The sequence below is a fragment of the Castor canadensis genome, chromosome 11 (genome assembly GCF_047511655.1).
Source record: "Castor canadensis chromosome 11, mCasCan1.hap1v2, whole genome shotgun sequence".
NCBI classification, from domain to species: Eukaryota; Metazoa; Chordata; class Mammalia; order Rodentia; family Castoridae; genus Castor; species Castor canadensis.
In genome coordinates this window covers 109,693,208-109,710,127 of record NC_133396.1, presented here as the reverse complement: position 1 = coordinate 109,710,127, position 16,920 = coordinate 109,693,208, and the positions used below count along the sequence as shown (strand labels likewise).

The following is a 16,920-nucleotide window of genomic DNA, read 5'->3' as shown; positions in this document are numbered from 1 at the left end:
GGGGAGAAGTGGTATTGACCAAGGTAGGCAGGGAAAAGCAATCTCTTCTGTGTGGTGTCTTATATATTCAATGCAGCTTCCACCCCTATTTCCCCACCTCCCCCCGGGAACAATTCAGGTATGAAGGCATGACACAGATGGCTAACTAAGGACTTTATTTCAAACAAAAATTTAAAAAAACTGAAAGCTATCTCCCTGGGTGTAAGGAAGGGATCCGGATAAGGAATTCCCCATGGTTAGGCTAATACCCTCAACGTACTGGAGGGATTGTGGTAATGCCCTTCCTCACTCCCATGATGGGGAACCTCAGCAAGTGCAGGACCTTATGGCAGAACCCACTTATCAAGGAACTTAGGCTAGGGGTCAGTCACTGGCAGAGGATCGAGTTGGGCAGCAGCATGGCCAAAGGCCAACTATAGGATCAAATCCTAAGTACCAAGAACCCATTCATCCCCCGACCTTGCTGGGACCCAGGAAAGATTTAAGGATGGTTTGTGGAAAGGACCTCTCAGACCCTGGTGCATCACATTCATCACCTCTGCTCTCTGGAGGGCAATGAGTTCTGTAGTCTTGTCAGGTGATAATACTGACACAGCAGGGGACAAGGAAGCCCCAGCAAGTCTGGACTCCATGGCTGGCTTTTCCACCCCTGGCAAGCTCTCGCAGTTACCACATGATCCTTTGTTTTTCTTGCTTTCCATTTCCCTTGGGTGGATGGTTGGGTAGGTGGGGTTTCATGGTTTGAGGTTTCTTTGACAAGGGCCCTCCCAGGAAAGGTGCCCTGGATCCCCCACTATTCTTGGGCCTGAGAAGGAGGGTGTCACATGATGCCATTAGTGAGGTACTGGAAGCCGTCGTAGAGTTTGGTGGTGATGGACCGCATGCTGCCATCCACCATCTGTTCCACTAGCAGCTGGAGCTGCTCCTCAGTCATGCTCATGTGGAACCTCTCTTTGAGGTTACGAATGGTGCTGGAGCCATGGAAACAAGGCAGCTGAGAACCTGGAAGGAAGCAGTGGGGTTCAAAGTCATGGATAGATAGGAAGGTCAGTAGTAGCCACCACAGGGAATAGAGAGCCAGGGGAATCTGAAGTACCCCTTCCCTCCCCACCTCAGAGATCCCTGACAGTGTGGATGCAATTCTGCTTGTGCAGAGAGAAGCACTTGGTGGGAGACCTTGTCTGGAGGCCAGCTTCGTCCCACATTCTTAGTCCCTCTGTTGGTGAGGAAGTGTGGGCAGGGGAGCAGAGAGCCCACACCATATCGCCCCCAGTAAGGGCTGAGGGAGCAGTCTTAGGGCCAGAGGGAAGGCTGGGAAGAGGCTCTGGGAATGGGCCCTGCACTTATCTGGTTGCAGGCCTCTGTCTATGCTACGTCTGACACTCACAGATGACCTGGGCCACCGTCATCACGGGGCTAGACGGGGATGCTCCTGAGCAACGACGACAACCTGTGGGGTAGGGGGCAGGGGTGGGAAGGAGACTGGCAGCTCAGATCTGGTATTCACCTGGAAACTTGAGGAGGGGGATGAGGAGGAGGGCCCAAAGGAGATGGCAGAGGAAGAGATCCTGGGCAAATAACCAGATGTCAAGGCAATGAGGAAGTAGAATAGTGGAAGACAAGAAAAACAGCTCAGAGCAGAACAGGTGAATAGTGGGAAAAGTAAGGTGGCTTCGTATGGGGTGGCTGAGGACAGGGTAATCAGAGGTCCAAGTGGAATGAGAGGAAAGTGTGAGTGGGAACACCTGAATTGGAAAAGATGGAGGAGACAGAGTTGGATGAGAGATAGGGTAATTAGAACTGTTCTCTCCTTTAGGGTGCCTAGGAGATCTTTCTACTGCTTCCTTTTTCCCACCCACCCAGACCCAGCTCTGCCATGGTGAGGAGGAAGGTCCTGAAGGAGAAATGAAGCACTGGATCAGAGCCAGAAACCCTTATGGGGAGCCTCCCCACCCACCCCACCAACCCGAGTCTTGGAGTGGTATCAACTTTTTGGAAGTCTTAAGCTGAAGGGGTCTCCACCTGAGTACCAATCCTGAGGCACCCTGGGTCCTCCCCAGCCGCACCTTGTTGCATTATCTCCACGATCTGCACCACCTTATCCATGTGTTTCCGAGCCGCAATCAGCCCTTGCAGCATCAGCATCTTGTAGTAGTTGAACATATCCCCATTCAGGCCACCCATTACCTGGAAAGGGAGGACAGTGTGCACAACAGGACTTCTGGTGGGAATGGTCCTTGTCCCATGGCCCTAAAACTCCTTCCTGTTTTGGGACAGTCATGCTGAACTCCAGTATTTCCCCACTTCCCTATTAAGTGCAGGAAGCTCCCAGGAAATCCTGCCTTACCCTGACTTACTGTCATTTCCGTTCCTCCCTAATTTGAACCCATCAGCTTCCCCTCCCATGGCTGAGAAAGAACACAGTGATCCTGGAAACACCTCTTCTTTCTGACTCACATCCACAAACTCTGTGGTCAGCTTAAAGGCTGATGTTTCAAAGCCTAGGTTTCGGGGTGAACTGGACAGGATGAAGCCAAAGTCAATGTGGATGATGTGGCCTTCTGCATCCAGAAGGATGTTCCCATTGTGCCTGAGAAAGGAAAGGAGAGAAGAGGAGGCAGTAGTAAATCTGAGGCTGGACTCGCAATTTGCAACACAGTGGTCATAGGACAACAGGCAGGGGAGTAGACCCCAGCCATGCTCCAGGCTGCCTATAACTCTAGCTAATCTCCTAGGATCTAAAGCTAGTAGTGAAAAGAAATGTTCAAAAAGAACTACTAACAAAGGCTGTGGGGTCTGAAATTGCTATTATTAACAACTTAAAAAGTAAAAATAATTTAAGATTATCCTAGTTCCCAGAAATTACACTTCTAGCACTGAAACTGAACTCAGTCCAGTAGCAAATTCAGAAACTAAGGCTTCTGAGGCTTCAGCCAGCTAAATGGGAGGTCTCTATTCAGAACCAAGTTACCTGTGTTTTATTTGGAATTCTTATCAGCCCACTGCAGAATTAAGCACCATCAGAAGGGAGCAACAATCAGAGGCAAGCAAGCTGAGTGGAGTTTAAATGTAAAAACAGTGTGGGGGCTTTAAGCAGCAAGTTTTAAATAATTTATGTTAAAAAAAACCTTAAAGTTCTATAAGTGTGATACGTATATTTTTTTTTTTACAAGTACTTACATACAACAAGTATGTTGACCTGTAGTACTTACAGGCCAGCTGTAGGGGAAGAAGAATTAAAGGGAGATAAATCCTAGGTCTTTGTGATTCCCACGTGAACAGACAGTAGAAAGAACAACTAACATGCTAAGCATGGGAGGCCTGCCTTATTCAGCATAACCAACCTCTTTACTGTCAATAGAGTCTTTGTTAGGCTGAGTCATAAGGCCACCTTCTTCAGTTAATCTGGCCAAAAGAGGAGGAGCAGAAGTCCCACCTGAGTCTTCCCCCTCTAGGAGAGCACTAAAGATTTAACAGTACCCATACAATCTTGAGAGCCAGAAAGTTTCTAGATTTCTTAGTTCACCCTCTCATTTTACAGGTGAGGTGGGAGAATAAGTGAATTTCCCCCCCCAGATTCCAAGGCTAGTTAACTAGAGTTAGCTTCACCTAGAAAGCTGTTTGGGGCTCATTTTGAAGTAGAGAGGGTAAAACCTTCAGGATTGGGGCCCATTCGTTGTAGCCACTTCTTTCCAGTGGCTGATTCCTTTCATGGCTTGACTGTACCTTTTCTTTTTTTGTGTGGTACTGGGGCTTAAACTCAGGACCTACACCTTGAGCCACTCCCCCAGCCCTTTTTTGTGATGGGTTTTTTTTCTAGACAGGGTCTTACGAACTATTTGCCCAGGCTGGCTTTGAACCATGATCCTCCTGATCTCTGCCTCCTGAGTAGCTAGGATTACAGGTGTGAGCCACCAGTGCCTGGCCAACATTTGGGATTTGTTTTGTTTGATGGTACTGGGGTTTGAACTCAGAAACTCACGCTTGGTAGGCAGGCATTCTACACGTGAGCTACTCCATCAGCCCTTACCTTTTACTTTTTAAAAAAAAACAAAAATCAAGGAGCTGGGGATATGGCTCACAAGTCTCCTTTCTGGCATGTGTGTATCGATGTCAGAACTACCCAGAGTGACGATAGCCAATGTGCACACTCTGTAGTATTTTCTGCACACTGTGCCCAATTTGATATTATTGCCACTGTAGTGATGGGCACCAGTTTTGGCTAACATGGCACAGTACTCTATTTTATATTTGATCAAACTGGGAAGTTGTTAGCAAGGGCGACCAGTTTTGCTTCTTGTCTGAGTCCAATTTAGAGTCCACTTGTACTCCAGCACATACTTTTCAGAACAAGTTAGGGCCTAGAGTTGACTGACTCCAACAAATTTTTTTACCTTCTTTGTGGCCTCCATCTTCCTGCCAGAGGTATGGGATAGACCCCAACTAAGAGCAGACCTACATCTATTCTTTTTAACGTTACTAAGTTTATCAGTTGTCTGCTCCTCCCCACAAAGGTTAGTCTCTCATCTTCCAAATACATCAGTTTCCTAAAGGAAAACCCAAGAACCAGTTTTCCTGCCACCATTTACTAAACCCTGGGGTTGAGTAACCCTAGGCTCTTCAGGCCCTGGGTTCAAAATGCCAGTCCTTCAGGGTCAGTTTAAAGCTCCCAACCAAGCTTCTTATAATTACATTCTCCTACAACTCTTAAATGCAGAGTCTATACTAGTTCATTTGTAGGGCTGGTAGGGTGGAATGAGCTCATATTCTAAAAGCTACTTGACCCTTATTTCTCTCATGCGGAAACACTTATCTGACAGGGTTTTCATTTGGTTTAAATATCATTGCTAGATTGCTGATAAACTGCTCTGTTAGCCAATCTTAATGGATCACTATGTCACTGGGACTCATAGCAGCACAGGTCACTGCATTTCTGTGTCTACGGCCAGGGAGAGGTGCAAGCCACAGGAACATTCAGGGCACAGAACTCAAGAGTACTGTCTAGAGGTACTCTTAGAATGTAGGGCCAAGGGGATGTAATTATGTATAATATATCCTTCACCTGTATGTATAGTTGGGCCTAAAAAAGGTCATGTGATATTGAAAGAAATGAGAGTCTGGGCAAAACAACACTTAAAAGTTGGGGAAATCAGCTGGGTGCTGGTAGCACATGCCTGTAATCCTAGTTATTTGGGAGGCTGAGATCAGGAGGATTGTAGTTCAAGGCCAGCTCAGGCAAATAGTTTGTGAGACCCTATCTCCAAACTAACAAGAGGGAAAAACGAACTGGAGGTGTGGTTCAAGCAGTAGAGCGCCTGCTTTGCAAAGGCAAAGCTCTAAGTTCAAATCCTTGTCCCACACACACAAAAAAAAAAAGTTGGGGAAATTATTCATTGGAGTGATAATAGTTCACGGCTGGGAATTTCAACTTTATCTTGCCATGCTCCTCCTATCCATCCATTTTCTTTCTGCTCACAGCTGTTGCCACTATTTTTGTGCCAGGTGCCACAAACTCACTTTGTTGCTAAAGGCCCAGTTACATTCACCCTCACTCACAGTACCATAAGGTATTTAAACAGCCTAGGCCACATCATTCCTCTACCTGCAAAATAAAACTCTTCAGCCTCACAATAAAGACCCTTCTAATTTACCCTCAACTTACCTGTCTGATTCACTACCTGCTACAGTCAGCAGCTCAAGTTTTAATCCTATTGAAATATTTCCTCACCTGGAATATATTTCCCCTACAGTTTTATCTGTTCTCATTCTCTCTTGTCCTTTCAGTCCCTGATCTCTCAAATCCTTATTCCTCCTGTAAGTCCTTCATTTCTTTACTCTTTTACTCTAGCACTTGTCAATCTGCCTTCTTGGTTTAATGACATATAAATACATATGTCTCTCCACAAAATATGTTCTTTGTTTCATAAATTGAGAACTACACATAAAGGGACAGAGTGGCAAAAGATTGGGATGAAATGAGAAGTTACTTACCTGTCCTTGACTTGCAGCAGGTAGCAGACCAAACAATAGCCAGCACAACTTTGCACAAAATTGCGCTGGGCACTAAGGAATGCCTCAGTGGTATAACTTCCATGCTCCTGTAGGAAGTAATCGAGCAAGGAGAGCTGGGACTGTTTCTTCACCTGGTGGATGGACACAGCATTGACCACTGGTTCAATCATGCCACTGTCTGCCGAAATCACAAGAATCTTGTATGGCTTGATCCAAAGTGGCACTCGCTCCTGTTCCCAAATGGACTGTGAGGAGACACAGAGTTACCGAGAAGGCGAAAACTCCCTGCTTTTCCCCAGCTTCTCTCCTTGGTGGCCTTGGATTCTAGATCATCAACTGAGTGATCTACTGAGGTTCAGGAAGCTTTGAAAGGAAGACCAGGGCCTAACAAAGACAGGAAACTACACTTAGAGGTATGTGGGAAAAGGTATCATATAGAAAGAAAGTCCAAGAAAGGCAGAAGGAACCGGAAACCTCACTAATACTTTACAAGCAGGGAGTTAAAATAATAAAAAGGAGAAGAGCCAGGCATAATAGTGCACACCTGCAATCCCACCACTTGGGAAGCAGAGGCAGGAGATAGTGAGTGTGAGAAAAGCTGTGCTATACAGTTAGATTCTATTGCCAAAAAAAAGATAGCAAATGATTTAGGCTCAGAGAAACTTTCGTAAAAATGAAAAATATTTAAGCTAGGGGCACAAGCCTATGATTCCAGCACTTGGTAGGCTGAGACAAGAGGATCTCATTCCTGCCTGGTTACATAGTGAGATAATAATAATAATAAAAAATAATATAAAGAACTGGATTAAACAAGTGAAGATGCTTGTAGGTGACCAACCCAAGGGAATCAGGGGATCAATATCTCAGCATGCTGTAAGCCACCCACCACAGACCATTTGGGAAATTCTGATTTCAAAGACAACTTCAGCTGTCAGTTCAGTGATCAGAATAAGGCAAGTGCAGTTCACAAAAGAGTCCACAGAGGTCGCAGTGGAGCTGTTCCTGTGGCTGCACCTCCCAGGGACTAACTTTCCAGGAGAAAGGCAGCAAGCTTTAGTTTAATCTACTTCCAATTGAGACCTGGGCAGGATGCTGGTCCCCAGCAGAGCTCTCTGCAGAATAACCTATGTGGTCACTCAGGTGGGCTTCCTTTTCCTTACCTGCAGTTGCTTCAACACCTGGAAGGCCAGCAGCTCCTGCCTAAGGTCATCCCCACACTTGACAATGACTGACAGAAGCCGCCAATTGGGGAGATGGCCATAGGGAGAGCCTTCTCTGATCCGCCTGTGAAGAAAGAGGTAAAGGGTGATGCCAGGGTGAGGACTCAGGTTGCCTGGAAGCCTGATGGAGCTGTTGGAAGCTGAGGAACAGTAAAGATGGTGCAGTGAGCACCTGAAAATGCCTTGGAACTTTGAGAGGTATGCAAAGACCACCTCCTCCACCACTCACCCACTCACCGTACTTTTTCCTGCCAGGGCTCTTTGAGAGCAACTGCAGAGGGGTCTTCTGGGTCTCGTTTGAAGGCTGTGGGGGTGTGAGCCAGCTGTTCGGAAAGGCGCCGTCTAGCAGGAAAAAAATACAAAATTTGCTTGGAGGAGTTACCCCAGAGGCTTATGCCCTGTCTATGCTGGCATTTTGTGCACTTTTCCTGGATTCTGGGCTCAGAGGCAGGAATTTATGCCAAGAGATATTTATGGAAGAAAGCATAACCAACAGCACCATTTTGCTAACCTGGTATTTTGTGATCATGCTAAAATGCAGAGTACCTGGTATTCTCCATTCCTCTACCCCAAGACTGACTCAGAATGGGTGTGACTCCAGAATCTGCATGTCCAACAAAGTTTCCTTTCTCTCCACTAATTCTGGGGCACATCACTTTGGAACCTCACTTTTTTTTTTTGTGGCACTAGCAATTAAATTCAGGGTCTTGCACATGCTGGGCAAGCACTCTACCACTGTGCCACATCCCCAACCCTCCACTTTGAGAAACACTGCTTAAATTCCTTCCTTGGGTGCTTTCACCCCTTTGGAGTCTTCTTAAAATTTCATTTTTTTCTACATTAGCTCAAGCAATGTATTAACCTCACCTTCATTGTCTCAGTTTTGGTGGCCTCAGGATAAGGACAGAATATATAGGGAAAAGGGAAAGACAGCAGGTAATTAAGAAAGAACGAAAGGGGACAAAGCGGTGTCTGAAAGAGGGATAAAAATGAGGGACAACATGATCTGGCCATACCGGATGTCCCCTGCTGCAATGAACACAGGCTCCTTGCTCTCCTGGCTGGTGATGCTGTCCACGGAGAACTGGGAGATGTTGTCACAGCTGTTGGTGTGCACTTCAGGGAGCTGGGGAGAGCAGGGGAGTGCTGGTCAGAGGTGCTAAGCACAGAGCTCCCTCTCTCATCTGCTTGCTTGCCGTTGCTGTGGCATGTTTACCCCTTCCTTCTAGACTGCTCCAAAAAGCCTCCCTTGGCTCCACATCATCCCTATTATTTGGACCTCAACTACCTAGGCATACTTATAGATCTCATAGCAGTGTTTCTCAAAGTGTGAACTACCTGCATCAGAATTACAGAGCTGCTTGCTGAAATGCAGATTCCCAGGCCCCACCATTGATCTGAATTAGAATTACTGGGAATGAAAACTAGAAGTCTAAATTTTTAACAAGTTCTCCAGAAGACTCTCAATACACTGGTTTACAACCCCCTGCCATGCCATCATAAAAATCTGACTTTTCGGCCTCATACTGAAGTCCCCCAAGGGTACAGATAAATTCTTCCTGAGGTTTAGAAACAATCCTTCCGGAGTAGTTCTTTGACCATTTCTGCAATCTAAATTACTCCAACTAGAAAATATTCCACCAAACCCCAAAGCCCATATCAAGTCCCTGTCACCTTCCTCTATAAATTCCACTGTCACTCAGTGCATGCTACCTTGTATATCTTCTGTAATTTTTTCTTCTTAAATATCTATGCCTAATCTCCCCAAATGGACTGTAAACTCAGACAGACATTCTATCTTTTTACTGAATAGCTTTACAAAAAATCCTGCTCTGGCTCCCTATAATCCAGAAAATTTAAGTTTCTTTTTACAGCTGACACAATCCTTCCTACAATCTGGCCCATGCCAACCTCTCCAGCTTCATTCTTTACTGTTTCTTACCTCACACCCATAGCCACACAGATTTTCTTTCGGTTCCTATCATGTGCCAACCTCCATCTTATCTTCCAGTCATTGTACACACTTCCTCTGCCCTAATATTCTTTGTCCAGTTAATTCCTACCATGCTTCAGGCCTCAATGAGAGCTTACTTCCTCCAGGAAATCTTTGGATTCCTCCCTGCCCAAGTTTGAAGTAAGTACTACCCCTACCCTTTGGTGATCCCATAATGCTCCATGCTCTCTACCAAACCTAAATCACATCATACTACAACTACCTGCATTACAGGTCTTGTTTCCTCTCCTACTAGGTAATGAACTCCTTGCGGGTAGGGAGCAAATCTTGTTCACTAGCATATGGCACTCAGCACCCACGCATGAGTGCTGGGATTACAGGGGTGCACCACCATGTCCAATTTCATAAATATTTCTTGAACGAAAGAATACATGGCTTGTCAGTCTCTGCTATCCTGAAATAACCTTATATAACAGGTGTTCAACAAATATTTCATTAAATTTCCCTCGTTCCTCTAGGTCTACAAGTTCCTCCTTACATTTAACCTGAATTCCTTCTACAGGAGAACAAGCTCCACCTGAACCTATTCCAGACCAGCTGCTCACAGCTTTTTCTTCTCATATCCTTTCTACCTACACCACTCATTTGGGTGCTTGCCTCCCCCTGCCAGGAGATGGGTTATCTTGTTTCAAAAGTATCAAAAGATCCTGGAGAACAGGTATTATGGCTCAGTATTACCTCCTTGGAGCTGCCTCACCTCCACCTGCAGCTCGCCTATGTCATCCACGGACCAGGCTTCATCATCATTGTCATAGTTGGGCACAGTGCTGAAGCTGCCAGCCCGCTGCTCATGCGTGATACCACATTCAGGCAGATTCTCTACCGATCGTGTGCTCCGAATTCGGTTCTCAGGGATCCGGGCAGGGACACTGGTAGTGTCGAAGTTTTCACATTCAAGGACTTCCACGTAGATCAGGTAAGGAGCCTTGTGGAGGGAGTGAAAACAGTATTTACAATTTACCTCCACTATCTCCCAAATCTGAATTCTGTGTTAACAGAATTCAGAATGCTGCCTGCTCCTAGCTCCAATCCTCATCCCTCAGTCCTTTACTACTATGAAAACCACATTTAAGGCAGGAATTTGTCATGTGATCACCTTCAAAAAGTATTTTGGTGAGAAAGTGCACAAGTCTTCCAAATGTTTCAGCTGGGCTTCAAATTACATGTATGATATAATTGGGCAAAGCTATTCTAACTTGTAAGAGAGGCCTAAAAGCCTCTGTGGACCTGTCCTAAAGACAAGACCCTGGGAACTGCTGGAGACAAAAAAAACTGGACAAACCTGGGCACTGTTCCAAGGAGGATTCTAACCTTCAATACTTCCTCTGAAAGAAGAATCTGAACCAAGTACTCATTCCAATCAGTAGAAAAATATAGCTAATTCTCTCCAGTGTGAATTGGGCATCCTTCTCTTCTCTCAGCCAACTCTGATCAGAAAAGGTCTTAGAATCAAAATATTTGCTTTCTTCTTTTTTTTTTTTGGTGGTACTGGGGTTTGAACTCAACTCAGGGACTCTTGGTTTCTAGGCAAGTACTCTACCAATTGAGCCATGTTCAGCCCCAAAATATTTCTTTCTTTTTTTTTTTTTTTTTTTTGTGGTACTGGGGCTTGAGCTCAGGGTCTACACCTTGAGCCACTCTACCAGTCCTTTTTTTGTGATGGATTTTTTTCAAGATAGGGTCTCACAAACCATTTACCTGGGCTGGCTTTGAACTGTGATCCTCCTGATCTCTGCCTCCTGAGTAGCTAGGATTATAGGCATGAGTCACTGGCACCCAGCTCCCAAAATATTTCTTTACCCTCGTGGTTGCTATCCCTGGACAGCCTGAGAGTTATATGAAAGATCGAGGGAAAGCTACCAAAATAAGAGTAAGGAGCGGGTGGAGAGCCATTCTCCTAAGATACAGTAAGAGGTAAACTATAAAGATTAGGTCTCTTTTGGTTCAGAAAAGCAAAGCTGAAGAAGAGGGGCAGGAGGGCTGTCAGCATCACAAGAGCACTGAAATACAGTCATGATTGACATATACACCATGAACTATGAAGAATGTCTAGGATGTTGGTAGGCTTATACCTAAACTGTGGGCACTCATGGGACTAGTCATATCAGTGGTAGGGTTTAGACCAGAACCCACCTACCTTGTCCTTGGAGTTGAGGACAACAGCCTGTGTGTGGGGCACACGGACCACGTGGTGGTCAAAGCCAGCAGTGGGCAGCCAGACTCGGGCAGGGAGCTTATGGTTGAGCAGGGAGAGCTCTGAAATCAGCCGCTGTGTTTTCTGCTCTTTGGTGGGGAGTGTGGCCAGCCGTTTGCCAATCGCCATCAGGGATTTGATGAATTCTCGCTCAGGGGCCAGCCGGACAGGCTACAGGGGGTTGGGATGAAACAAAAGATAGTGAAGAAACCATTGAAAACAGTGACCTACCCCTCAATGACTCCTAGCCATGTAGATCAGAGCTCCCAGTATCCAGAATTCTAGGAAAGGAGCTATACCACCCCACCCCTCTCAGCTTGAATTGAGAACAGCAAGCATGTTACTTTCCTGCAGGCTATTTCTTGGGCACTCAAGGGGGCCATGAGTTCATGTTACTGAAATGCACCCCTCTTCTTTTAGACTTGAGTTCCTCAGGAACTGTCTCAAGGCTTTAAGACAGGCAAGGGAACAACTTCTGGAGAGGTAAGCTAGGGCCCCAGAGAAAAGAGCTGCTTACACCTGAAGTGCTTCACTCATCTCAACAGGGTTGTCCCTTTCCCTATCTGGGTCCTCGGGCTGCATTTCTGCTGAGGGGCTCTGCTAGGGCCCTCAGGCTAGGGAAGGGAGCTCTGAGTCAGTATTTCCCCTTCTAATGAAGAAAAATGCTCTTCACCCAAATGACTATTGCTGCTTTCTATGGCATCCTCCATCTATCCCCATTCTCTTAAATTCTCAATGCACATGCACAGGATAAGAGAATGAGAAACTCTGCATTAGTAGGGGACCAATCAATGGGAAAAGAAAAAGAAGATGAAGGGAAAAAGGGATGAGCTAGCTCTTTTTAATCCTTGATGGCCCTGAAGGCCTGTCTCTAGCATTTCTTCCTTGGGTCCTCTCAGAGACTAGGATCCCCACATTAGCTCCCTGTTGTGAGCTTGGCTTCTCATGCTGGGCATTTCAGTCATCCCCAGAAAAGGCAAAGTTAATCTGGGACATAAGGTGGGATAGGGAAAAAATGGACTCAACTAGACATGAAGAAGGGCTTTGTTCCTAGTCTAACCCTTATACCATAAGGGACATTTTATCAAGAGAGCCACCTACTCCCCAACCTATCTCCCCTCAGATAAGAACAATACCTCCTTCTCATATGGGAATAGCATTTCACTCACCAGGCTTTTCTCTCCCTTTCTGAGTGTATCTTGCTTAGTTTCCTGATTGAGAATTTCTACCCTGACTCCCTCATACTGCAAAAAAAGAGCTTATTAATTGAGAACTGGGCAATACCATGCCCACCTGTACATGTGGGACTGAGCCAGGATACAAAGAAAGGAACAGCTCATCTGTTAGCCTCTACTCCATAACAGGAGGAGGTAGGTTGGCTTAGAGAACCTTGCAGTTATGAAACAAGGTATTAGAATCAGTTAGGAATGATTTAGGGGACAGGGTCGAAAGAGATAAAGAAAAAAGGAAGAAAATAGAATTGGACTTCTGTATGATCCCTGAAAATATCCTGGGGGCCTAACAGAGAATGAAAAGAATGAAGGCCTGGGAGAGACAGAGAGAGAGAGAGAGAGAGAGAGAGAGAAGGAAATTTGAAGACTTGTTTCTTTATCTTGATCCCCTATTCCATCCACTCAGGTGGCAAATGGTCACCATCCCAAGGAACCTCCACCCCAACCAATTCATAGTCATCTTATATTGGAAAAGGCAGAATTCCTTCCAGTCCTCAAATCAGCATTTCAGTTGGGGACCTCTAAGTTACATGAGCACATTAGAAATATGACCCTCCCCCAAGTTATACAAGTATGTTGGAAATGTGACCTCAGGCCTCCAGAGAGACTTGGCCACTTGGGAGGAGATAGAAATCATGATTGAAAGGGGATCAGCACAGAACATAGAAAACTGATTGAATAGACAAATAAAAAATAAAATGTAAGAAAAAAAATCATCCAAACTCCCAGAGGGTCCAGCATTTCCTCTCACGTCTTTACCCAGCAACAAAGTCCAAGACCCTGTAGGACCAGAGGGTCAGGGGTTAGTCCAGAGGGAATAAGAAAGGAGAATGGGGATTAAGGAACATCCTGGGCAGTGAGCTGGGAAAAGGGAAGAATTCAGACCTGAAAGAAACAGGGTTGAAGTTAAAAAAGGAAAACCAGTTGTGGAGAGGTAAAACTTTCCTTCAGACCACGTCCTGTTTGCTTTTGTTGTTGGCTCATCCAGCACAGGGCCTACTATTTAGAAGACTGAATAAATATTTGATGGTCTGACAGCAGAAGCCATTGGGAAAGGGTTCTAGGTGGGAGAAAATGGGATACTGGGGGTTTCTGCCAAGCAGTTCTTGGCTCTAACCCAGGAGAAATTCTACCTCTCTCCCAGCTATTAGTTCCAGAGACCCAGGAGCCAGGGATAAGAAGCACAGCATCTCAACTATCTCTGAGAAGGATCAACTAAACTTGTCTATGCCTGGGCTCAGAGTGTCAGCAGCAAAGTTCAGGGGGCCACTTCCAGGTCTGGAAGGCATGGAAGGGAGAAGTTGATCTTCCAGGAATTAAGGGGCCTTTGAACTCCAGCCTTGGCCTGGGGGCTCAGAAGACCTGGGACGGAGAGGAAATGCGGCCATGGGGGGAGCCTGCCACCCAGTCCCAGCCTGGCCCCACTTACGGAACTGAATGAATTATCAATACTCTCGGTGCTGGAGGAGAGCTCCTGGGAAAGGGCCAGAGGGCAAAGGGAGGAAGAGGGGGCAGGGAGGGAAGGGAGAGAAACAAAGGCAAAGAATTTAGCTACAAATTGGATCATAACTGCTTCTCTTCTGCAGTTCTATCTTTCTGCTTTTAGTGAAAGTCAACCCAGAAATGCCACTTGCCTAGATTCTAGACATTTGTGGGATGCGAAGGCCAGCTCAGACCTTGAGGTCAGAAGGGCTGAAAAAGACAAGGCAGCCTCTACTTTTTGCTTTATTCCTGTCAGTTCTTGCCTGAATGAATCTTACTTTTAGGTTGAAACTCTAAAGCTGTGTCCCTAGGGCAATAATTGTACTGACAAGTTTGTCTGTTCTTTCTTTTCACCTACTCACATGCTCCCAATCAACTCCTTCTCTGTGGGGACCACCACAAAGAGACTGGATTCAATAAACTGCCTGATCCCTGTATTAGAAACCCCACGTTCCTTCAGCATTTTGGAAATCTCAGGAAGAACTAAACTTTCCATATCAAGTATATGTACCTCCCTTCTGATCAGCCTCATGGTCACCCTGGAAAAATCTAATCCCAACATGGAACCTGTGTGACAAAGGGCATCCCAGACCTATGAACCTGCAACTTCTGGGATGGAGGCTGGGAGTAAAGATAAATCAATCTCGTATCTATCAAACCTTCCTTAGGCTTCTTGTCAGGCTATTTCACATGACACTGAATACATTGCAATTTTTTTTTAAATTTAAGTTTTGCAGTTAGGTTGTTCCTAAATCCATTGAAGAAAGCTGATTAGCTGAGCAGTGGCTGTCCTAGTCCCAGCCCATGGAAATAATTCCATTCCTGTGTCTTACAAGTGTCTGTGAACAAAACAGAGGATAGGGATGGTGGCTGAACTCTCATTCAGTAGCTCTGTAGAAGCACTCATGCACAGGACCATGCTGGGTTCTGCCCAACAAGGTCTACCAGGGCAGGCAGCAGGGGCAGTACATGTATACAAACTGCAGGAAGGGAGGGGCCTGGACTTAAGAGGCAAAGTCCTGAGAGCTACCAGAGCAGGAGGGCAGTGGGCATGGAGGTTTTACTCTACAATCACATTTCAAGCATCAACTTAATTCAATTCCATGCTATAAATTCTACTCTAGCTGGAGATTCTGGGTTTTTCCTTAAAGAATCTGGGCAAAAGAGCACTTGGAGGGAGAAGCCACACTTGGAAACACTCCCCTAAGGCAACGACTCTTCCACTTTGGGTAGAAGTAGGAGAGGGAATTGAGGCAGTGAAGATGCCAGAATCTATTACAACTCAATTTCTATACTTAAGCTGGTTGGGGAAGGAACAGCAGGCAGGACATTCGCTTCATGAGCAGTGCTCCAGCTGGTTCTCTCATACAGATCCCAGTGGACTCATTAACAGCCTTGTGGGGAGGGAGGTATACCATGACCTGGTGTTCTCTTCCTACTCCCTGGGCTTGAGTCACTCATACTGAGTCAGCTCCAGGGAGTAAAACTGAGGCCAAGAAACTGACATCATACTATATCAGGCTAGATATCCCACTAGGCTTCCAGCGTGACATGCAACAGATTTCTCTGTACAAAGGTTGCAGTCCTGAAAAGACAAAACTGATCTATTGTCATTATGTGTGACAGGGTGGAAAGTGGTACCTAAATCACTCCCTGCACTCCCCGCTATACTAAAATATTTATCATTTGGTTACATACAGGAAGGGAAACGGCCTAAGCAGGGATTCCTGAAGAAGCTGATATAAACTGCTTTGAAGGGGCAAGTTGGAAGGAGTGGTGGGAGATGGGAGAAATCAGTACTACTGCACTCTGACTTGGAGGGAGTGTAAAGGATTCTGTGCTAAAAACAAAACAAAACAAAACAAAAAAGGAATCTTCTATGAGATCTCTGTAGAGAAAAGCTCTATAGGGAGACTCCAGGCAAGAAGAGAAGAGGAGCAGCCCCTGGGCCTCAACCTGAGGTCCCCTCTCATTTTCTGGAACACTTCTATTGTGGTAGAAACATGGGATTAAACTCAGAACCCAAAAAGAAAGCTGAGACTGAGAACACAGTATCAGTGCCCACCTGGAAATTCTTTTAGAATGTCCTTGCTCAGGCTTTAGAAAATCCTGGGCTTCATTTTCATAAGACGTATACTTCCTGGTTATGTGCAGGAAACAACTTTTCAAGAGAGTCACAAACTAATCAGTTCCCTAGATATTGGGGTTTTCAAATTACATTATCAGTTCCTAGAGGGAAAAAATAGCATTCTATCCTCCATCCTTTGCAGTCTTTAGAACAGGAACTAGTTGTTGAATGAATGTTACATGACAGGGGAGGAGAAGAGAAAAGAAGGAAAACCAGTTCCCTTGGTATTTATAGAGAATAAAGGCCTTGAGAGATACATCCTGAAAATGCCAAAGGGGTTGGGAGAGACCCTGTGAAGACTCCAATGGTTAGAAACCGAGTAATATTAATATTTATGTGCTGCTTCTCTCTTCCTTGCTCTCACATTTCCTGAGGAGCCGCAGTGGATTCACGTGTCTTGTTCTGCCAGCATCAGATAATCCAGGAGGGCCTGGGGACTTGCTATCTTCTTCCTTTCCTGGATCTAGTAGCCCAAGATAAGGAGCCAGGTTGGGAAGAATGGTAGCTGGAGAACCCATCCTAGAGATTTAGACCCTCAGAGAATATCTGTCTCTCAAAAGCCATTCATAATCCTGGAGAAGTTAGATGCAAAGAAGAGGGACCTCAGACCAGCACAGGGTAAGAGAAGCCCAAAGGTC

The 16,920-nt window shown here is 45.7% G+C and overlaps 1 protein-coding gene across 7 annotated transcripts in view; it reads right to left on the bottom strand.

Annotated features, from left to right (window-relative positions):
- Nucleotides 1–136: 136 nt before the first annotated feature.
- Nucleotides 137–16,920, bottom strand: part of Pi4kb (phosphatidylinositol 4-kinase beta) — a 28,101-nt gene continuing 11,317 nt past the window's right edge. For 4 of the 7 annotated variants that reach the window (XM_074048128.1, XM_074048129.1, XM_074048126.1 and 1 more), the window contains 11 exons: nt 14,102–14,146; nt 11,384–11,611; nt 9,944–10,171; nt 8,249–8,358; nt 7,470–7,574; nt 7,173–7,296; nt 5,992–6,257; nt 2,458–2,590; nt 2,067–2,187; nt 1,388–1,450; nt 137–1,002 (listed from right to left, as the gene is read on the bottom strand). In XM_074048128.1, the coding sequence (XP_073904229.1) occupies nt 821–1,002; nt 1,388–1,450; nt 2,067–2,187; nt 2,458–2,590; nt 5,992–6,257; nt 7,173–7,296; nt 7,470–7,574; nt 8,249–8,358; nt 9,944–10,171; nt 11,384–11,611; nt 14,102–14,146 (1,605 nt within the window). In that variant the 3' untranslated portion in view covers nt 137–820. The remainder of the gene's footprint in view (nt 1,003–1,387; nt 1,451–2,066; nt 2,188–2,457; nt 2,591–5,991; nt 6,258–7,172; nt 7,297–7,469; nt 7,575–8,248; nt 8,359–9,943; nt 10,172–11,383; nt 11,612–14,101; nt 14,147–16,920) is intronic. The other 3 variants (XM_074048130.1, XM_020155856.2, XM_020155863.2) reach the window with 3 other exon arrangements.